This window comes from Epinephelus fuscoguttatus, linkage group LG13 (assembly GCF_011397635.1).
Source record: "Epinephelus fuscoguttatus linkage group LG13, E.fuscoguttatus.final_Chr_v1".
Lineage (NCBI taxonomy): Eukaryota > Metazoa > Chordata > Actinopteri > Perciformes > Serranidae > Epinephelus > Epinephelus fuscoguttatus.
Genome location: NC_064764.1, coordinates 11,160,942 through 11,182,939, shown reverse-complemented (window position 1 = coordinate 11,182,939; position 21,998 = coordinate 11,160,942). Strand labels below are relative to the sequence as shown.

The window sequence follows — 21,998 nt, the reverse complement described above, 5'->3', positions numbered from 1 at the left end:
GGCAGCAGTCTTGGGCCCGAGCCTGAATAAAAACCTGAATGTCCACTGAGAAAACGCCCGACAAGCTGTGCCCTGTCTACAAGTGAGTATAGTCATCATCAATGAACCCCTAATTTTAGGGTTATTCTCATGAAGCTTTAATGAACACGTCCAGGTCATATTTTACAAAAACAACACTTAATTATTATTAGTTAATGATTTTCCCATAAAGAGGGTGAAGTACACTGTAGGGATAAATGTTTTATAGTTTTAATATAATTTTCATAACTATTCAACATAATATCCCAATGAATTCTCATTATCAAAATGTGTCCAGATCCATTATTGTATCGGTTTGTTAATTCTCTAAAAAAATCCATTTTGTATACATAAAAAAAAATTATGCAGTGTTATGTAAAAGTGTCTATATTTATGAGCAATAGGGATATTTTTGGTGTATAACAATAATTTATTTTACTGAAAATTATTGTGTCCACACAAAAAGTTCCTCATCACCGCAACACAATTTCATCTGCCTATAAAAAGTGTACTGTCCCTTTAAATTGACAAGCAGTCCCATGATGCATCACTTGAGACAGAAGGTTCAAAATGGACACAAGGTTAGTTGCTTTTTGTTCTCTCACATTATGAAATTTTTGTAAATGTCTTAGAATCTTCCTCCTGTTACACTGTCGATCATTACCGATATGGGGTGATAATCTATACTTTTAAAAATGTATTGCATTGTTTTTGTGTAATAGTAAAGATAATTTACAACTTCAACGTGTGGCAAAGGTAGCGGTTGTGTGGCATGCTAGCATTTCATGCTATACGCTAACTTAGCAAAGAGCGTCTCATTACCGTTACTCATGTTTCTCATTACTGCGTACTTTTAAGGCTCATATCGGTAATGAGAAGTTATATTGCGGTAATGAGACGCTCATAGTTAAGTGCTAATACTAGCATAATGCTAACCTTTGAGCTTAAAATAGCATTCATAAATGGACCGTTAACTGTTGTTTTAATTAATATTTTACGAACTTCTTACATTACTATGTAATAACTATGTTATTACTTGATTATTCAATTGTAATTACTTAACTCTGAATAGCTAGCATGCTCCACGCCCTTTTTACTGATCATGCTGAATGTTTTTTGTGACTGTTGCCAAGACTGACAGACAACCAGCGCAAGAAGACTGCAGCCAAAGCTAGGGTTAGGAAGCACGAACGTCTGGAAGAATACAGGAGAAAGGAAAGAGAGAGGTATATGTTAGTTATAGTAAGGGAAGATGTCATAGGGATGAGCAAGTACACTATTATCTGTATCTGTTCAACCGACTCAATCTAATCTAAACAAAATGTATCTGTACCTGTACCTGGAATGGGCGGGACTTAACCCAGATGTGGGTGGTGCTTAAACAGGAAGTTATTAATTTAAGTCTGAAATTGATATGATCAGAAATTGCTATATTTGTTGTTTATTAGAAAACTATTTACAGAACCGTCCAGAAATTGAGCTTCAGATCAATGTTTTTGATCACAAGAAAGATTTTTTTTTTTATAAACTTGAATGAATAAACTAAAGATGATACTGGATACTTGTTTCAGTAGAGTACTCGCTCAACCTCAATGTCATCACACTGATTATATTTCCGCTCTTGTATCACATCCACATTTGTATTTAATCTATTCATATTTAATAAATGCATTATTGCTGTTTATTAGTTACTGTTGAATCTTTTTGTTACTACTGTACAATGCTTGTCAGTGCAAGTACTGACACTGAGTCACTCATATTTCATTTTTGTAGATATCAAAAGCGCAAATCTGAGGGTAAACTAAAATCTGCCAGTGAACTGGATGCAAAAGAATCAAAGAGGCAACAAAAAAAATGGAGACAAAATTCTGCGAAATATTACAGAAAAAAGAAGACCTTAAGAGATGTTTTCTCACCCCACCCGCGATCACTGATGACACTGATGTACAGCCTGGACCACCACGCAGGGTCTTACATTGTATCTCAGAAAATCAAAATCATAGAGCTCATGAAGGTCCTTCACCAGTAATCTCCCCAAGAACATCAACACCAAAAAGAAACAGGGCTGCTGCATCCACGCTTAGAGCCAAACTCAAAAAAAAAAAAAAAAACCTTGGAAATGAAAGACAGAGAAATAGACAGGCTTAGAAGGCAAATAAAGCGAATGAAAATGAGAAAGGAAGAAACTAAAACAAGGAATAAGTCCGTTCATCCATCAATAGGAGACAACTGATGGGAAGTGCCATAAGAACCTTCTTTCATCATGATGATGTATCCACGATTGTGAATGGGAAAGCAGGAGAGTTCAGGCGAAGTGAGCAGATGTTCCGGAGAAGGTTTCTCTGTGACACTATAGAGAACCTTCAAAAAACGTTTTCTGATGGAGAATCCAAGCAGGAAGATTTCTCGTGCTCAGCTTTTTAAGTGCCGTCCTTTCTGGATCTCTAGTCCAACACTATTGGACAGGGAAACGTGTGCATGTAAAATTCATGAGAATTTTTAGGGTAAAATAAAGAAGTTATACCAACTGGGATTTGCAGGTGTATCATCTTGTTTAGATGTGGTTGATTTTGTGGCGTGTGAGAGAGGGAACATGGATTGCATATACAGGCGATGCAAAGATTGCAAAAGCAAGTCATTCTCCCCAATGCTGGATCCAAATACAAAACACAACATAGTCCAGTGGAAGGAGTGGGTCAGCAGGTCCACACCCATCTCTAAAAAAGGGGAAAATGGATCAACTGTTGAAATAGAGGTCAAGACAACCAGCCTTGAAAAATGCTCTGCCTTCATTGAGAAGCTTGTGAGTCTTACTGAAGAATCACTTCCTTGCTTCTGTAAACATACATACAACATTAAACATCAATTTGAGCATATCCAGATCTTGAAGTCAAACCTGCAGGAGGATGAAGCTGTAGTTCATGTAGACTATAGTGAAAATTACAACTGTAAATGGAACAAGGAGATCCAAGAGGTCCACTTTAGAGGATCACACAGACAGGTGACACTCCACACAGGGGTGCTCTATCTGAGTGGAGGAAGACTAGAATCATCTTCTTTGGTGGCAGACTGCCTCAGACATGATGCTGCTGCAACATGGGCACACCTGGACCCAGTTTTAGAGCACCTCCGAATTCACTACCCTGCTGCACCTGATGGTGTTGGAGGTGCTCTGAAGAACCTTGCCGATCGGATTGTGGCACGTGGGACTGATATACCGGACATGAGAGCACTCATCACAAATCTGAAACAGCATTCTGGTGTGAGAATATTTGAAGTCACAGAGGAGGAGATTCTCAAAAGCTCTGAGTTGGTTCCTTCCTCACTCAAACCTGGGCCTGGCACAATGAGCATGCACCAGGTAAGTTCTCACTATGCTTCATATCCCACTCTGTTTTCCATACTGAACCTGACAGATGATCAAAATTTGTCTGTTTTTTTTTTATGTATTTTTTCCTCTGTTCACAGCTCATTGCAAAGGAAGCAGGCTGCATCAGGGTTAGAGACATCTCCTGCTTCTGCAAAAGCTGGTGTGACGGCTTCTCTCCAAGAGAATTAAGACTTTCCTGTGACTATGACGGAGACCTTTTTCCAGGCATTGTTACACAGGTAAGTCAAATTACAAAGCTCACATATAAAGGTAATGCATGCTGTATATTCAAATTGGAAGATAAATAAATGTAGTTAAATAGAATGACATGTCTGTGTTAATAAGTGTTCATGCACTGTGTCATTACTGCTGACAAATTCATTTCCAATAACAATATTAAAACAGAAAACATTAAAATCTGTTAAATGCTGTGTTTAACATACAGATTGTTGCTGAGCAGTACGAGGTGGACACAATGTACAGGGCAGGACCAAACAGGTTCTTCATCCCAACAGTCAAGATACCAGGGGACAAAGTGTGATACTTCCCGGAGGACATTAAGGAAGTCATCCCAGAGCCAATGCCTGCAACTTCTTCTGCTCGTCATTTTTGTGTCTTGCCTCAAATTTGGGCAAAGTACTCAAAAAACATCTGAATTGCATGAAATGGCATTTCAATGAGTTTCAATGAGTTTTATCTTTTTCATGTTCAATTGTCAAAATGTTAACGCCATTTATGTGATGTCCTGATTACCTTTTCCATTAGATGAAATGAAATCATTCACATTACCGCAACATGTGATCTCATCCTCCGCAATGGACATTTCATTACCGTTACGGATGAAAATGAACTGATATTTTCATATTTCTATTCTTCAGAGAAATTTATTTATTCATTTATTATATTATGTTCCTTAACTGTGTTTTCTGGAAACCATTTCTTGTTAACAAATAAATAATTTGAAAAATTTGGCTCTAAAATATCTTTAGCATATCAGTAATGAGAGTTACTACTTTTTAAATGTGATTAAAAATATATAAAACAATACTACTGATGCACTGTGCTGTTCATTCAATGTGCTCATTTATGTAAATGTGAAAAAATTCAGTAAATATCTTTTTTTAATTAATGGTCTGCTTTCTCCATATCTGTAATGAAAATTATTCTAGATCATGCTGGTATGAAATTGGAATAAAATTGAATGAAATTGTTTTCCTGTATAACTTTTATCAAAAGATAAAAGTTCACATTCTACTTTAGTCACTAGAGTTAAAAAATCTGCCAAATTAGGTTAATTATATTTTTATGTTACTGTGATACAGTTCATGAGATTCACCCTTTAACATTTTGTCATTTTAAATCTAATTGCAAATCTCAACATTTTCAAACTGATGGCAAGCCCATACATTATTCATGACATTGCATGGACTTTAAGATTATAAAAAAAACAACAACAAAAAACAAAAAAAACAGGATTTTGGTGCCAACCTGACCCAATTCTAGCCTGGCAAGCCTAAACTTGGCAGGTTGGGTTGGGCCCAATCAGGTTCAGGCAGAGAATCACAGCTCTAGTTGAGGTCACAATGAAAGCCGTGTTCAGCAAGGGGGGTAGAAGGGAGCTATTGGTCACTTTACACCCCTGGCCAGGACACTGAATAAATTTCAAACAATTCACACGTTTTGCCAAACTTATTCATCCTATGTCGTGTTCCATTGCACCTTACACACCTATTTGGCATCTCGGCTAGTGTGATGCCATTGCTAGGTGGTTTTCTGTAAAATGTGAGTTTATCTTATCTCCTGACTTCTACTTAAAATAAAGATTTATAATGAATGGTAAAACCTCAGAACCATTGCCATCTTAACTTCATATGAACCTTATCAAATATGAACATCTTCATGATAAAAAAAAATTATCTTTAGGTTTTATGCATCATATTCATTGCTCGCACAGTAGATTGCTGCACACTGGGGAAAAGAGAAAATCTCCTTCTAAACGGTGATTGGCTGTTGTGAATTCCCAGCTCATGTGTTGCTGTAGTCAGACAAGATATTAATAACAGTGAGATGAGGAATATTCCCTGTGTTAAGGATCCATCTGACTATGATGGATAATGTCTCTCTAATAACACTGTTTGCTCTTTCAGGTTTAAATGAGACAATGAACCACCGAGCTGTTCTCTTCTCCCTCACTTTACTGTGTTACCTTTTCATTTTGCTGGTAAATGTTACTCTTATTGTCATCATCATCTTGGATAAAAACCTGCATGAACCAATGTATATTCTATTGTGTGTGTTTTGCATGAATGGGCTTTATGGGACAGCAGGTTTCTACCCCAAGTTCCTCTGGGATCTGCTTTCTCCTGTTCATGTTATCTCTTATGCTGGATGCCATGTTCAGGCTCTGGTAATGTATTCATTTGCCTGCAGTGACCTGTCTATTCTTGCAGTCATGGCGTATGACAGATATGCGGCTATATGTCGACCCCTGGAGTACCACTCTGTTATGTCAAAGCAAAGACTCTCAACATTAGTGTGTTTCTCCTGGTTAGCACCTTTTTGCATCATAGGGACAAATATTATTCTGACATCTAGATTAAAGTTATGCAGCCCATTTATCGCCAGACTTTTCTGTGTGAACTGGATTATTGTTTCACTTGCCTGTTTCCCAGCTGACACTGTTGTTAACAACATAGTTGCATACATTACAATAATCATTTATGTGTTTCATGGTGTTTTTATTGTTTGGTCCTATATGTATCTCATCAAAACATGTGTGGATTCAATAGAAAACAGGGCAAAGTTCATGCAAACATGTGTGCCACATATAACCTCCTTGCTCATTTTTCTTGGGACTATTCTGTTGGATATAATGCATATACGATATGGTTCAAAAGACTTACCTCAAACTCTTCAAAACTTCATTGCAATAGAATTTCTTATCATACCTCCAATTATGAATCCTCTCATTTATGGTTTTAAATTGACCAAAATTCGAAACAGAGTTCTGAGCGTTATTACTTTTAAGATTAAATGATCTTTGTCTGAGATGATAAGGGAACTCCAAGGCCTCTAACATGTCACATATATTATGTTTTTGTATATGAATTCCTGCACCTTGAAGTGTGGACTTTGGATGGGGCTTTGTTTGTGCATATTTACTTCCTCTGCTGTTAGCTAATGGTCTAGACAAATGTTATTTTTGTAAAACATAGTCTAGTGCAAATCTGAGATGATCCTTGTAAATAAAATTGTTAGCACTTAATATCTTTGCACTTTGCTTTTGAACACACTTTGAATAGTCACTTGCCTATTTGCCTCATTGCAGTGAGGAATAAAATTAATGTAAATATAAATCCAGAAACCCATTCTCATTATCCTTTTTTAGCACACTTTTCAGTGACTTTGTTTTTGAGAAGGTACATGCACAATTGAAAAGAAATGACAGACATGACACAAAAAGAAAGAATGACTGATTATAATGTAATATTCAGCCTGTAAGATACGAAACAGGTAAACATGATATCTGTAACAAATGACAAATGTAGCCTCTATGATAGGAAGGTCAAAGGCAGAGAAATAACCTGTATCACTTTTTATCTAAATTTTTAGGTAAACTCCTGTAAGCTTCAGCTGTGATGGGCACTGTCTTTTCTCTCTCCCACTAGCAACACTAAGGAAAAACAAAAATATTTTTAAGGCATCATTGGCTCTTAAGTTATTGCATTACAAAGGCATTATTTCATTAGCCACTTTGAACTTTATAGAATAGATTACCTTTTCCTAAATGTTCACAGGTTGTGGCAGTGGCATTGCTGTTGGTTTTAACAATTAATTAAAGCAAAATTATGGGCAAGAATTTCTACACTTTTGAAGTCCTCAGTTTTTAAGATGTCAGGGTGAGACCCAATACTCTTTGTGTTGTTCATCATTACCTAAATCCAACATCCTCTTTTTACTGGTTTTCAAAGTTTTAATTTAATACCATTTTATCTTCTAGTATTAAATTATTAGTTTCACTGGGAAATTAATATTTTTAGCAGCTTTGATGGACACTCTGACAGGTCAGATGAAAGACCTGAAGTGTTTTACATCATCAATGAAATATTTGTCCAAATTTGCCTGATACTCAGAGAAAATAGTGTTTGCTCAGTCAATTATTGCAGTGCTGGCTTACCTTCTACCTTGCAAATCTAAGATGCTCTTTTCAGCTTTACTGACTCACTAAAAGTGTATTTTTCCATGTTGAAACTGCTGTTTCTATTTGACATTTGCATTACTGCATTTCAGCTCAAAAGGAGAAAGTGATTTAATTGTTTACCTTGGAAAACACTTGAACAGAGTACACGGTCGACCACGGAGAGCGCGTACACCGCTTGATGACGAAATTTGCGTCAACGCATTCTAGCGCACAAGTGTGCACACGCACACACGGAAGTATAATTTCGGCTTTAGAGTGACACTACCATCTCCCAGCAGTCATCAGTTAAAGACAGCTGTTGGAGCCATAATATAGTTTTTGTTTACTTTATCCTTAAAAACACAAAGTAGATATAAATATACACATGCAGTTATGAAACTAAACACAGGGTGGCGTAACAATGTGTGAAGTGCATATAGATAATCTCCAGGTCATGGAAATCAAGTGTGAAACGGGAAGCAAACATTTTTTGACCATGTCAGAAGGCATGTTGAAAAACATGACGCATTGGCGTGTAAAACTGAATTTGCTGAATGGAATAATGATTGCATATGGACAACGCTATCGCTTTTCTGTGCTACAGTGACAATGTGTATATTGTATTGAGAATAAATGGATTGCCAAATCCAAAGAGATGAAGCGCACTGGATATTGGTTTACCGTTAGCCCAGAACACGCGTCCAGAACAAATTCAACTGTTCGCCCCTCAGTGGCTTGTTTAGACATTTTGTTTTGTTAAACAGTCCCTACGACAATATTACTTTAATTTTCTCTGTCATTTTTATTTCTTTCAAATAAAAATCTAAATCATTATTTGCAGCGGGGTGGAAGATAACATTTTCTTACATTGTGCCCTTGATTCTCTATCGTATCGAGATTATCTCCCCACCTAGAAGTTATATCATAACTATGGGAATTATCCCCATCTGGGGTAATTGACGTGAAAGATTAATCTTAAGACAAACCACTTTACGTGGCTGGCATGCGCCAGGCTATAAACGCCCCAACTTGCACATGCACCCACTGACTGGAATGGGTACCGAGCAGCCTTGAGTCTGGGGAGATAATCTCCTCACTCAGAGAACCAAGGTTACGATGTAACCGAACATTCTCTATTATATCGAGATAATCTCCCCACCCAATAGTTATGGGATCCCTTTAAGACACACTGCGAGAGGCCCCAGGACAAAGAGCAGATGCAGGTCGTGTTGAGTGTGCCCACGCTCCCACTGGTACTGGCATGCCAGCCCCCTGTAAGCCTGCCGAATTGTCTCCACAACCCAAAGAGACAGCCTAGCCTTTGACACTGGCTGGCCCTTAAAGCAGACAAAGAGTTGGTCTGTCTTTCTAAACGCTGCAGTGCACCGGATATACACCTTCAGGGTGTACACACCAGCGTCATCCGACAGGAAACAACAACAGCTCTTATCCACTGACAAAGCATGCAGTTCCCCCACTCTTTTGGTTGATGTCACTGCCAAGAGAAAAACCACTTTAAGAGACAGCCACATAATTCTGACTGACTCCAAAGGCTCAAAAAGTTCCTGCTGCAGGGTAACCACCTGACCCAGGTTCCACGGTGGAATGGCTGGCCTCCTGATGCTTAGTACAAGCCTCTGCGCACCCTTCAGGAACTGAGAGATGAGGCTGCAGCCACCATCTGCAAACCTATAATCCCCTGTACGAGCAGTCTTGATAGCTGTGACCATGCCTCTAAGAGTTGAAGGTGATTTTCCTGCCTCAGACAGCCCCTACAGGTACCAGAGCACCTCTTGGGCTGCACATGTCAGTGCATCGATCTGGTTAGTTGTGTACCATGATGTAAAGAGCTCCCAGCTCCCAGTGTCCAGGTCCACAGCCTGTGTGCTATTCTGCAGAGATTTGGGGTGCCGAGTCCTCCTTGCCTGTTGACATACTGTATGTCCCTGCCACTGTGCTATTGGTTCTAACTAGCACGTGACAGCCTGGCAAACTCAGGGAGACAATGCTGGAGGGCCAGGTGAATGGCTCTCAGTTCTAGAGCATTGATATGCTGGCCCTTCCAGCGGGTGCTCCAGACCCAACTGGGGCCCATGCCCTCGTGGAGTGCACCCCACCCCTCAAGTAACACATTTGTAGAGAGCACCTGGCGATGCAGTACAGAACAAAGCATATTCCCCCTCGAGATGTTGGCTGGGTCCTGCCACCACCTGAGGTCTGCACAAAGCTGCACGGTGATGAGCACCCCTGCCTGCAGCTGTCTCTGTGGCCAGAGCCCCAGACTGAAGAGCTGCCATAAGACCCAAGAGGCGGAGACACAGCTGCCACATGACCTTGGCACCCAGCCAAAAATGAGAGAGGCAGGTTCTGACTGAAACCTGCCTTTCTTTTGACAGCATCACCAACCCAGCTCTGTCATCCAGAGACTGCACTTTTTCTTGTTGATACACAGCCCCAGACCCTGAATATGATCCAACTGCACAGACACATGATGGTAGCACAGCTCCTCTGTCTGTGCACATATTAGTCGTTGTCTAAATAGTTCAGTATCCTGAGACTCTGCTGCCACAGAGGCCCCCAGACCTCATCCATGCACCTAGTGAAGGTGCAGGGTGCCAGTGAGATGCTAAAGGGGAGGACACAGAATTACAAGGTTTCTCCCATGAAGGCAAACCTGAGAAACCTCCTGTGTCCCTCCCAGATTGAGATTTGAAAATAGCCATCCTTGAGGCTGACTGTCAGCCACCTACCCAGACAGCCTGCTAGACCCTGGACACGGTCAACATTTTGCACTTCAGGGGCCTGAATAAGTTGTTCAGCCCCCTGAGGTCTAAGACAGGCCTGAGCATCCCGGAACAAGAACAAGAAAAGAATAACGAACAAGAAAATAGTGAGAATAAAACCCTGCCTGCTAATCTTCTTCCTTCACTTCCCGGATAGCTAACTTCACCATGAGAGTTAAGATTTCCGAGCGCAGGACCTTGCTGTGCTGGTGGTCTGCAATAATGGAAAATGCAGCCACCCTCGTCAGAGGAGGAGCACTTCAGAACTGCAAACAATACCCCTGTGTCATTGCTGAAACAACCCACGGATCTGCCTCCAGAGCCTCCCATGCCGTCTGAGGGCAAGGGAAGGCTGGGGGTGCGGCATGGGCTTGGGTGGCCCCTGGCCTCTGCCACGTCCTCTGCCCCATTTAGACTTGCTGCGCCGTGCTGCGTCCAGCCTGCCTGCAGATCTTCCTGCCCCCAAGCAGGCTGAGGTTGCTTGGCCTGAGGCCCTGACCTTGCCTCAAGGCAGCTGACACCGGGAAGCTGTGGCTGGTCAGTCCGTCGGCGATTCTCTCATAAGTTGGTCCATCCTTCACCATCCCCGTCATCCGTCATCGGTTAATGGCCTCTTCATTTGCGAGGGCAAGGAGTCAAGTCAAGTCAAATCAAGTCAAATTTATTTATACAGCACATTTCATACGGCAGGCGTAAACTCAACACGCTTAAAAGCAAGTAAAAATCATATAAGACAAAATATATAACATTACATTAACATTACAAATGTAAAACAAATATGATAAAACATAAAATAAGATGTTACGTATAAAACATGAAAATATATAAGACAGTATAAAAAATAAGACAGTGAGACCTCCGGTTGGGCGAGCAAGGCGATGGCGGCATAGGAAAACGGGCTCCCGACATTTTGAGTTAAAAGTTACCCACTGCAACTTGAATAGTTTTAAAACTTTCAGTACAGGTCGTCCTAGCATTGTGGGTCTCGAGGATGCCTAAATTAAAACCAAAAAAGTCAACGCAGTCGGTTACTTGAGCAAGACAAAGCCAGGAGCCCCCGGCTAGCAGCATAATGGAGGACAACGACAAGCAATCTGACAACGACGAGGAGCTGGTGGAAGAAGTGGGTCTGGGTCTTATATTGAAAGAACTGAGGGAGTTTAGGAGAGACAGCAGTCAGCAGCTGAAAGAGATTCGAGAGGAAATAAACAAAACTAACACAAGAATTGAGGAGGCTGAAGAAAGGATCGACACCGCCGAAACTCACAGCTCCTCCCACAACTGCTCCTCCCATGGTGGAGGGCAGCTGAAACCAAAAAGGTTCCGCCAATATGTCTACCCTACGAGGCGGAAAATTGGGCACCTCGGATCAACTCGCCAATCCAGCTCTGTGTATCTAAACGCTCGCAGCTTGCCGGCAAAATGGCCCAACATTCGCCAAAAATCTGACAGTGTAAAAGGGGCTATTGTCCATTCACCCCCTACTGAAACTATATGGAGGCGGGGGAGCACCCTGATGGGCCTCTGTCCCCCACCAGTGGACCCGCCAACTTAGGGCACTTAGCTGGCTGCAGGCCCTGAGAAGGGGCTGGTGGACGTTTGCCAAATCAATGGCAATGGGCTTCCCTTTGCCTAGTAGACATGCAGAAGCAGTTCATGCATGAAGCCGGATTATCACGAGCAGCCACTGCATGCTCATTTCCCAAACATATCACACAGTAGTCATGGCCATCCTCTACTGGCATATTAACACTACAGAAGGGCAGAGTTTTCTTAGAACCATGTGAGAATGGCACATTTAAGAGTTTTTACCTCTGGTGGAATTCACTTACATTTTAGTGTGCCATCAGCTTATTACTAGCATTTTAACCTAAACAAAGAAAAGCGTAAAATTTCCAGAAATGTAAGTGTTGCTTTAAGCACACGATACACCAGGGCTCGAAACTGTGACTGTTTTGGAAGCATACGCGACCAAAACTTCATCTGTGTGACTTCAAAATATAACTGGGAGCACTGGTGCAACTGTAAATAATTCTTCCGGTGTGACTATTTTTGACACAAGAGCAAACGGCTGCGCTGAAAGCTTTTATTGAAAAAAAAAAACAATGTGTTTGCCGTCCTTCCTACGGGGTTTGGTAAAAGTTTAATTTACCAACTGGCTTCGTTGATCGGGAAAAAGATGGGACTCAGTGAAAACCCAGTGGCTATTGTTGTTTCTCCGCTAGTTGCTCTCATGGAGGAGCAGGTCAGGAAAGCGACCAAGCTGGGAATCACAGCCATGCAACTCTAGTCCACAGTGAGGAGGAAATCCGCAAAGACTGCAACACTCTTTCCCAGACATCATCGCAGCTCATCTTCGATGCAGCTTGCTGGTCTGTTTACAGTGGCGCTGTGCTAGCCTACGTCATACGTTTCGTTTACTCTGATTGGTTTTCCGTCTTTCCAATTGCGTAAAGAGGCACCCGGGAATAGAGGAAATGTACAGTCCGTGCCCAGACCCAATCGCATTTTGCGAATTGGGTCTGATGATGACAGTCATCATCAGTATTATCATCATCGAAGGTTTCTCTTTCATTCACAGTGGTGTTGAGTGGTTCAGTGGTGTTTTTTCTAAAAATGTCTTCAACTGAAAAAGTTGTTAATGATAAGTGTACTATACACATACAATGTAATGTATACAGTATAATGTCAACTTTTTGTTGCAATGAAAAAAAAATCGATTACACCGTTGGTGCTTCTTACATTAAGGTGGGTGCTCCCAAAATTTTGCTGGTGCTCCTAACTTTTTGAAGTTAGGAGCACCAGTGCTACCATGTAAAAAAGTTAATTTCAAGCTCTGTACACACTTATCAGCCATGGAATAACATTAAACCACAAATACATAATGCTACAACATAATATTCATTAACACAAAACAAAAAAAGTGGCCACCCTTTAACTTTCCTATGTCTCTTAAAACTAATAAAATAAAATAATACTCGGGTTTAATAACTCAGTTATGGTACCATGTCGCTGGCGAGCATGACGGAGCTCATTTAAATCCTCAAGAGAAGTATTTTCTCACTGAGTACTCACTGATCCTTGAGAAACTCGGAGACTGTTAGCAGCAGTTTTCTCAAAATCCTCTGTCCAGCAGTAAGGTGTGAGATGAGGTGGAGAAACGTCCTGGAGGCAGGTCCATGTTCCAACAGCAGGATCCTGGCAGCAGCTGAAGTGTTGAGCACCCTCTACAGCAACAGCAGCATGTGGCAGTAGCCTGCAGGCATGCATGCAGCATGCAGGCACAGAGGCACCCTATCCAGAAATTCACAACACTAATAAATTTCCAATCTTTTATCATAAATGTCCAAATCATTGACAATCCACGTGTAATACTCACTCAAAAACTTGGCGCAAAATGCAGTATGTCTGCCACACACACTCAGTCTTCTCTTCCCAGCTAGCCAGGGCAAAGCTAACTAGCAATAGCTCTCAGCAGACAATGGCTTGCCCAAGTTTAGTAAACTTACTGGCTGAAACAGCTCCAAACCATAGACTGTATAAAATAAAGCTCCAAACACGCTTCCTTTTTGTACCAAGTGCCACACAGATAAAACCTCCGTTTTTTAATGTTCATTAACAGCATAAACAGTTTAAACTGGTTACAACTAGCTCTTGACATCTCTCTGTTTTTCTTCCCGTTTCTTGCCACTAATCACTGAGCCCCGTTATTTTTTTATTTGTCCCACCCCCCTCTCAGAATCCTGGCTGGCACTGATTGGCTAATTAACAGATTGACACCTTTACCTTTAGAGGAAACGACATGAGACGTTCAATGGCTATCAGAACAGAGGACATTTCACTATCCTTCCAAATAAAATACCAAATATAAATTTCTCCATAATAATGCAAACTTACTTCACACCAGCAGTAATTTAACAGACAATATTTCAAGATATACTGCATATTTGTTAATGAAACATTTATTTAAAGAATGAAACGTAACCAAATGTAGCAGGGTCCTACATTTGGAAATCCATGAGGAGCTCTTTGGTCTTCTTGATGTTAACAGTTTTTGTCAGACCATCACACTGCCAGGTGCTGGACCTTCTCCTTATAGGCAGACTCGTTGTTGTTGATGAGACCAACCACTAGTCCTTTTCAAACAGGAATTGTGCAAATTTGCAGGAACGCCCGATCAGTCTGTGTTCAGCATTGGCAGTATAAAAGCAAAATCGGGGAGTGCAGCAAAATGTCGCCTATCTACTTTTGTTTATACAGAATGTGCCTTTTTCAGGGCAATGGGGGGCATGAGCAAGTAACAAAACGCGTAGCTCAGTGTGTGACGTAAACAGTGACGTGGGAGGGAAGCCGCGGCCAGTCAGTTCCTTCCTTGTCTCCCCAGTTGCTCATCTTTACAGTGTCTGTCAGGTTTGCATTCTCCTCTTGCTACTAGCTGCGGGCTAATTCCTGCTATCAGCTGTTTCCTGTTTATCCATCGCACGTGCGGCTTCATCAACAGCACAACCCCTACGAGGCAGCAAATTGGGCACCTCGGATCAACTCGCCAATCTGGCTCTGTGTGTCTAAACGCTCGCAGCTTGCCGGCAAATGGCCCAACATTCGCAGAAAATCTGGCAGTGTAAAAGGGGCTACTGTTACGTTGTCAGGCATGCCATGTGCCATGTGTGGCTCCTTGCATTTTGAAAAGCTGATAGAGGGCAGCCTTCAAATCACTATGGCTGAGGGAAGTAAAGACTGTCCTTTACCTCAACAACTGACTTGTTTACATCCCCTCATTTTGGAAGGCAGAATAGAGAACATCCAGGGTTCTTGCTCATATCCAGGCATTGGATATGTCGGTGAATAGAGAAAAGGATTTGCTTCAAACTGCATCAAACATAATAGACCACCTTCATCAGCTTGTCTCTGGATTCAGTCTCAGTGGGTCTGCGCATGACTGTGGCACAGATAGAGAGAATTCAATGCCTACTACAGTCTTTCCTTCTTGGGGCAAGTTTGACTGTCCAGATGTGGCTCGACTGCTAGAGATGCTAACAGCAGCCTCAGCAACCACTGAGCATTTCTGTTATCAGTTTAGATGCGCCATGCCACACCAAGCTGCACCAGAGATGCACCTTTTCTGGAGTAGGTCCAAAAACCAGAGCCGCCCGCTCTAAAGTGAATAGCGATGACATCTCACCATCTGCAGCCAACCCCCAACTACCCTGCTTCTGAAAAAAGCCTTGTGTGTTACAAGACTACACGACCAGAGGGAGAGGCATGTGAGTTCATCTCTCAGTATTTTTGTAGCCTCTAACTGAATCTTTGTGATTTGGAGTTTAGTTTCTCTCCTGCATCCAGTAGCGGATCCTGATATGGGCCGAATGGGCGTTTGACCAGTGCAGCACTCCTGCCGCACCCCCACAACGTGTGGGGGTGCGGCAGGAGTGGGTTTGGCCCACTTGACATGCTGCTGTGTTGTGCTATAGCCTATTTAAGTACTGGAATTTGTTATTTACGTGACAATGCCCGAACGCAACACAGGCTCCGCTCCATACACTGGGTCTCATTCATGAAACGTGAGCAGAAGGAATTTGTGTGTAAACTGTTCGCAGACGGAAATTTAAGTGCATCTCCGCATTCATCAATATTTTAGTAGCTCCGATCTAAATCTGATTTGAAAAAATGTTTAATTTACGTTTTATAAAACAGAGCTTTAGGCTATTAGGATTCAAATAATTTGAAGACGATGCATACAAAACTGCTGTAGGCTATATGTTATGCGTATCATTTGTTAAAATAAATGTTAAATAGCTCTACATTCCGATAGCCATCACTGATTTAGAGTTTATCCATTACGCACAAAACATCTCTGGTTTCCCATTCCCACTTCATTCAAAACCCCACAAATGAATCTTCTGTTTGTTTGGTGACTGTTGTATTTTTTTTGTGTGTGTGTGCTCATGCGTTTCTTTGCCTCCAGTTTCATATCAAACCATTTACGCTTCACCTCTGACATGGTTCTTTGTACCACGGAGACAACATTAACAGCATCTGTTACCTCCCTCCAGGCCTTCGCTTTGCCTGTCCCTGTCACACCACTACTAACTGAAGACAATAAAATGTTTTTTCTTAAATCCACTTCACCCAAAATTATTTCAATCTCCGCTTCGGAAAAATTATTTTTTCTTTCTTTCTTTCTTTGCGCCATGACTGACAGGTCGACTGGATGCACCTACACCTTCTTATATGGTGGTCATTGGCTATTCATGGGCGGGGGTTTATGCTAATTGCTGATTACTGGGAGTGCGCTGTCACTTTACGATGGATTGGCATTCATGATCATACACACGTGTTTACGATCAAATCTGAGTTTCCCGCAGCGTTCCTGAATCCGGAGTAGGTTTTTAATAGCGTAGGCTTTTATGTGCAAATCTACACACAGATTTACTCACTTTTCATGAATGAGACCCACTGTGTGTACAGTGCCTGCTGCTGTGCAAGCAGTGTGTTACACACTGTCCATAACAATAACTATGTCAGGTAACAAACTGCGCCGGACTCGTGTTGGTTCAGTCAGGTAAATGCAGCCCCGAGCCGCGCTCTAGTGTGCTCACCTGTAAGTGCGAGCACGTTTCTGTGTGTTTGTTTGTGTGTGTGTGTGTGTGTGCTTCATTGGGGCAGAATCTGCCATGCCCGATACAGAGAGCAGAGGAGATTTGTTTAGGGGGGTGTCGCCCAGGGCGCCATTTAGGCTACTGCCACTGCCTGTGTCCTGTTTTTACTGAAGATATCTGTTTTATTTTACTATTTCATGTTCACTATCAGGTGTATTAGAAGTTGTGTGAAGTTGCTGCTTGAAAATTCAACTTTTCCTTGTTTTGCTGCTTCACCGAAAAACTTTTTATGTAACAAAATAACAGGGGGCTTTTATTTTTATGACTCTATAGGAATTAAAATATGTTTACTACAGAGTTAGCAGAACTTTGTTAGCGGCTTTTCTTCGGTTAAGACAAGTGTAATTATCTGGCAGGGAGGAAGAGTAAAAGAAACAGCCACAGTGAGATGCTGATGAAGAGCTGCAAGCAACAGGCTCTTACTGCACCTCTGCAAACAGCTTACTCCAACAAGTTAACTTCTTTTATCTGTCCTGCTATGGAAACACTCATGCAGCAAAAATAACAGGGGACTTCAGCAGTGGATCATCCCGCTGCTTTTAAACGTGTGGCAAAACCCCTGCTCTGCTGTATGGGGTGCTGTTTGTAAAGTGTCTCACGCTGAAAATAACATCAACATTTTGCCACATTTAGCTTCAAACAATGTTTAAAAAAGTATTGTGAATTTTTTAACGTCACCTTTTACCACATTTACAGCAATATTTGTTAACTTAGAAATATATTAAATAGTTAAATCTAAATATTAAATGTGGCACCTAAATGTTAAATGTTAAATCTAAATCTAAATCTAAATATTAAATCTAAATATTAAATCTAAATCTAAATGCTAAATATAAATATAAATATAAATGTTAAATCTAAATATTAAATCTAAATCTAAATATAAATGTTAAATCTAAATATTAAATCTAAATCTAAATCTAAATCTAAATGTTAAATCTAAATGTTAAATATAAATCTAAATGCTAAATATAAATATAAATATAAATGTTAAATCTAAATATTAAATATAAATCTAAATCTAAATGTTAAATCTAAATGCTAAATATAAATCTAAATGTTAAATGTTAAATCTAAATGTTCTGGGTGAAACTAAATATTTAGCTAATATGCAAATTCACACTGCCGGTCACCGGAAGTACCAAAATAAAAGCTCGAGATGGTCAGACTGTGTTTATAGAATCAAATAACGAATTAAAACCAACTTATCGGGGGAAATGAACACTTGAACATACATTAGCGTGATAATAATGACCTAAAATAACAAGAAACGTGTTTGGAGAAATTTTATTTGACGTGTACTTTGAGTTGTTAGTGTCCCTTCGGAGGGATTAACAACCTAAGCTAAGCTAACAACCGTTAGCTCTTAGTCCCGTTAGCAGTGTCTGTAATGACTCATTAACTCTTAAACGGTCCGTGAAAAAAATATTTTTTTCCAGCGGATGTCTTAGTTACAACATGATTGAGCTAGCAAAGCAGTTTTGTGTTGCGATGTGTGGTATTTATTCAGTTTTGGGAAATCACGATGTCTAGAAAGCATCAGCGGCTGCAGCAGCAGCAAAGCTATCAGGACGTCATCTGTTAAATGTCTCCCATTGTCGGATACGACATTAAACTACTCCAGTTAGCTCAATCATGTTGTAACTAAGACATCCGCTGGAAAAAAAATATTTTTTTTCACGGACCGTTTAGAGTTAATGAGTCATTACAGACACCGCTAATGGGGCTAACAGCTAACAGTTAGCCCCGCTAATCTACGATAACCATGTTATTAATTTCAGAACGTGATAGTAATGTTTGTTCAGTCATAGTGTTTATAGACTTCACAAACACCAGATTAGTCTAAACGGTGATACAGTGACGTGAAAAATGTTAGATTTAGCATTTAGATTTAACATTTAGATTTAGATTTAGATTTAATATTTAGATTTAACATTTATATTTATATTTATATTTAGCATTTAGATTTAACATTTATATTTATATTTATATTTAGCATTTAGATTTAACATTTATATTTATATTTATATTTAGCATTTAGATTTAGATTTTGATTTAATATTTAAATTTAATATTTAGATTTAGATTTAGATTTAATATTTAGATTTAACATTTATATTTATATTTATATTTAGCATTTAGATTTAACATTTATATTTATATTTATATTTAGCATTTAGATTTAGATTTTGATTTAATATTTAAATTTAATATTTAGATTTAGATTTAGATTTAGATTTAATATTTAGATTTAACATTTAACATTTAGGTGCCACATTTAATATTTAGATTTAACTATTTAATATATTTCTAAGTTAACAAATATTGCTGTAAATGTGGTAAAAGGTGACGTTAAAAAATTCACAATACTTTTTTAAACATTGTTTGAAGCTAAATGTGGCAAAATGTTGATGTTATTTTCAGCGTGAGACACTTTACAAACGGCACCCCATACTGCTGGGCTGATGGCCCAAACCAAACCAAGCCGAGCTAGCCCATGACTGTGGAAAAGCAGTAATAGACCCTCATTCATACAGGTGGGCCAAGGTCAGAGTGACTCTCAAGTGTCTTGTTTATCTATGTGGTGGGGGAATTTAACCTTTTTCCTGCATGGTTTTCCATGCACCTCCCAGGCAGAGCAAACTCGATGGCAGGTTACCGCTTACACCAGAGGCTTCTCCCTGGGGGATGGAGGTTGCACCCTCTGGTAGTGGAGATGATGTGGGATAGGGATAGGGAAGCCCAGGTGGCATTATTTGCTACAGAGTGCACATCTCATGGTGCGCATTGTTTTTCTTGGCAGACACCAGTTCCCCAGGATGGATGCACTTGGCAATGTCTGGCCAAGGAGTCTTTATTCCATTCCCTCCTATCCCCCTGACAGCGCTCACATTTCATAGGAATTGAGGTATCACCGGGTCCTCCTAGTTGCCCCCAGTTGGCCATTGGGGGTATGGTTCACAGTCCTCAACCTGTTGGATGGGGATCCTTAGCAGATTCCAGTAAGGATGGACCTCCTGTCCCAGCTGTACAGGAAAGTTTGGCCATCTCCAAGCTTCCCTAAGCTTTGGGTGTGGCCATTGAGCAAAATCGGTCACTCCTAACTAACCTGCATTTGGGAGACCTGGCAGAGTGTAATAGTCTTGCCACCAGACAATCAGAGATCTCCACCTTCTGATAGTCTGGGGACACTCCTTTCTAAAGTGTGTTTAACACACCGGAGAAAACGGCCAGCAACAAAGCAACGCCTCTTGCATTTCTGAAAAGGACATGCCCTCCCGGAAATGTGCGCTCCCCCTTTTCTTGTTCGCAAGGAAACAAACACACAGAGAGCTTGAAAATGGATGCCGAGACATTTAACTTCGTTTAATCAAACGTGTGCTCAGTCCACAAGATTGTGGAAATAAAGGACTTACAGCGACTTTGTTTAAAACTTTTAATGCAGTCGGACTATGTTTACGACCACAAGAGTTCAGCGAGCCACCGAAGGACCGCCCTCCAGATTTACTATTGGTTCTGCAACGTAGGGAGTTTTTTTTAACTCTGAAATTGTATCACAAATTGTACACAAAATCAGGGAGAAAGACATCAGTCTTTAGTTAAGCAAAGCGTCTAAAGACTGACTTGTGAGTCTAGAGTGCAAAGGCTGACTCGATGAGATGAGATGAGATGAGATGAGATGAGATAGAACTTTATTAATCCCGAAGGAAATTCAGAGATTGGTGTATAAAAACTTTTGGGCTGTGTTTTCTTCATGGTGCGGGGACAGGGAGTTAGACACAATCTTATGTCCTTTACAGGACAGACTGCAAAACTTGGTATACATTATTGGTGACACAGTTTCTGCATGGTGCTAGGAGGTAGAACACAAATAACACACACTATGAACATGCAACAGCACCGCAAGAATGCATACCTTGTAATCTCTGGGAAACCTAACCATGAAGAGTTGGAAATGCATGCCCGAGCAACAATAACTCAGCCTGATATAGCACTTACTCATTTAAATTACATAATACACTGCTCGAAAAAATAAGGGAACACTGAAATCACACATCAGATCTTGATGAATGAATTATTCAAGTTGAAAATATTTACTCATTTGCACTGTACAATTTGTTGAAAAAAAAAAGACATAACAACAGTCCGTGGAAATTGAAATCATCAACCCTCTGAGGGCTGCATTCAAAATCACACCAAAAATCAAAGCAAACCATAGAAATCACAAGCTGATCCAACTTGTATGAATTTTATCACAACAACTCATAATGTGACTCAGTAGTGTGTATGGCCCCTGCGTGCCTGTATGCACTCCCGACAGCATCTGGGCATGCTCCTGATGAGTCTGTGGATGGTGTCATGGGATCAGGGCATCAGTGAGCTCCTGGACAGTCTGTAGTGGTACTTTGGCGGCTTCAGATGCACTGATACATAATGTCCCATACTGAATTGGATTTAGGTCAAGGGAATGAGAGAGCCAGTCAATGGCATCAATGCCTTTGTCATCCAGAAGCTGCCTGCACACTCTGGACACATGAGGCCAAGCATTGTCCTGCACCAGGAGGAACCCAAGGCCCACTGCACCAGTGCAAGGTCTGACAATCACTCTGAGGATTTCATACAGGTACCTAACAGCAGTCAGGGTACTGTTGGCTATGACGTGGAGGTCTGTGCGACCCTCCAAGGATGTACCTCCTCAGACCATCACTGACACATTGCCAAACCGGTCATGCTGGATGATGTTACAGGCAGCATAGCGTTCACCAAGGCGTCTCCAGACTGTTTTACGCCTGTCACATGTGCTCAGTGTGAACCTGCTCTCATCTGTGAAGAGAACAGGGTGGCAATGGCAGACCTGCCAATTCTGGTGTTTTCTGGCAAATACCAACCAAGTTGCACTGTGCTGGCCTGTGAGTACATGTCCCACTAGAGGACGTCGGGCCCTCATGCCACTCTCATGAAGTCTGTTTCTGACAGTTTGGTCAGAA

The 21,998-nt window shown here is 40.8% G+C and overlaps 1 protein-coding gene across 1 annotated transcript; it reads left to right on the top strand.

Moving 5' to 3' along the window:
- The first annotated feature begins 5,492 nt into the window (after positions 1–5,492).
- Positions 5,493–6,425, top strand: LOC125899954 (olfactory receptor 13-like). The gene has a single exon (XM_049594638.1). The coding sequence runs from the start codon at positions 5,493–5,495 to the stop codon at positions 6,423–6,425; it is 933 nt and encodes a 310-aa protein (XP_049450595.1).
- Positions 6,426–21,998: the final 15,573 nt, after the last annotated feature.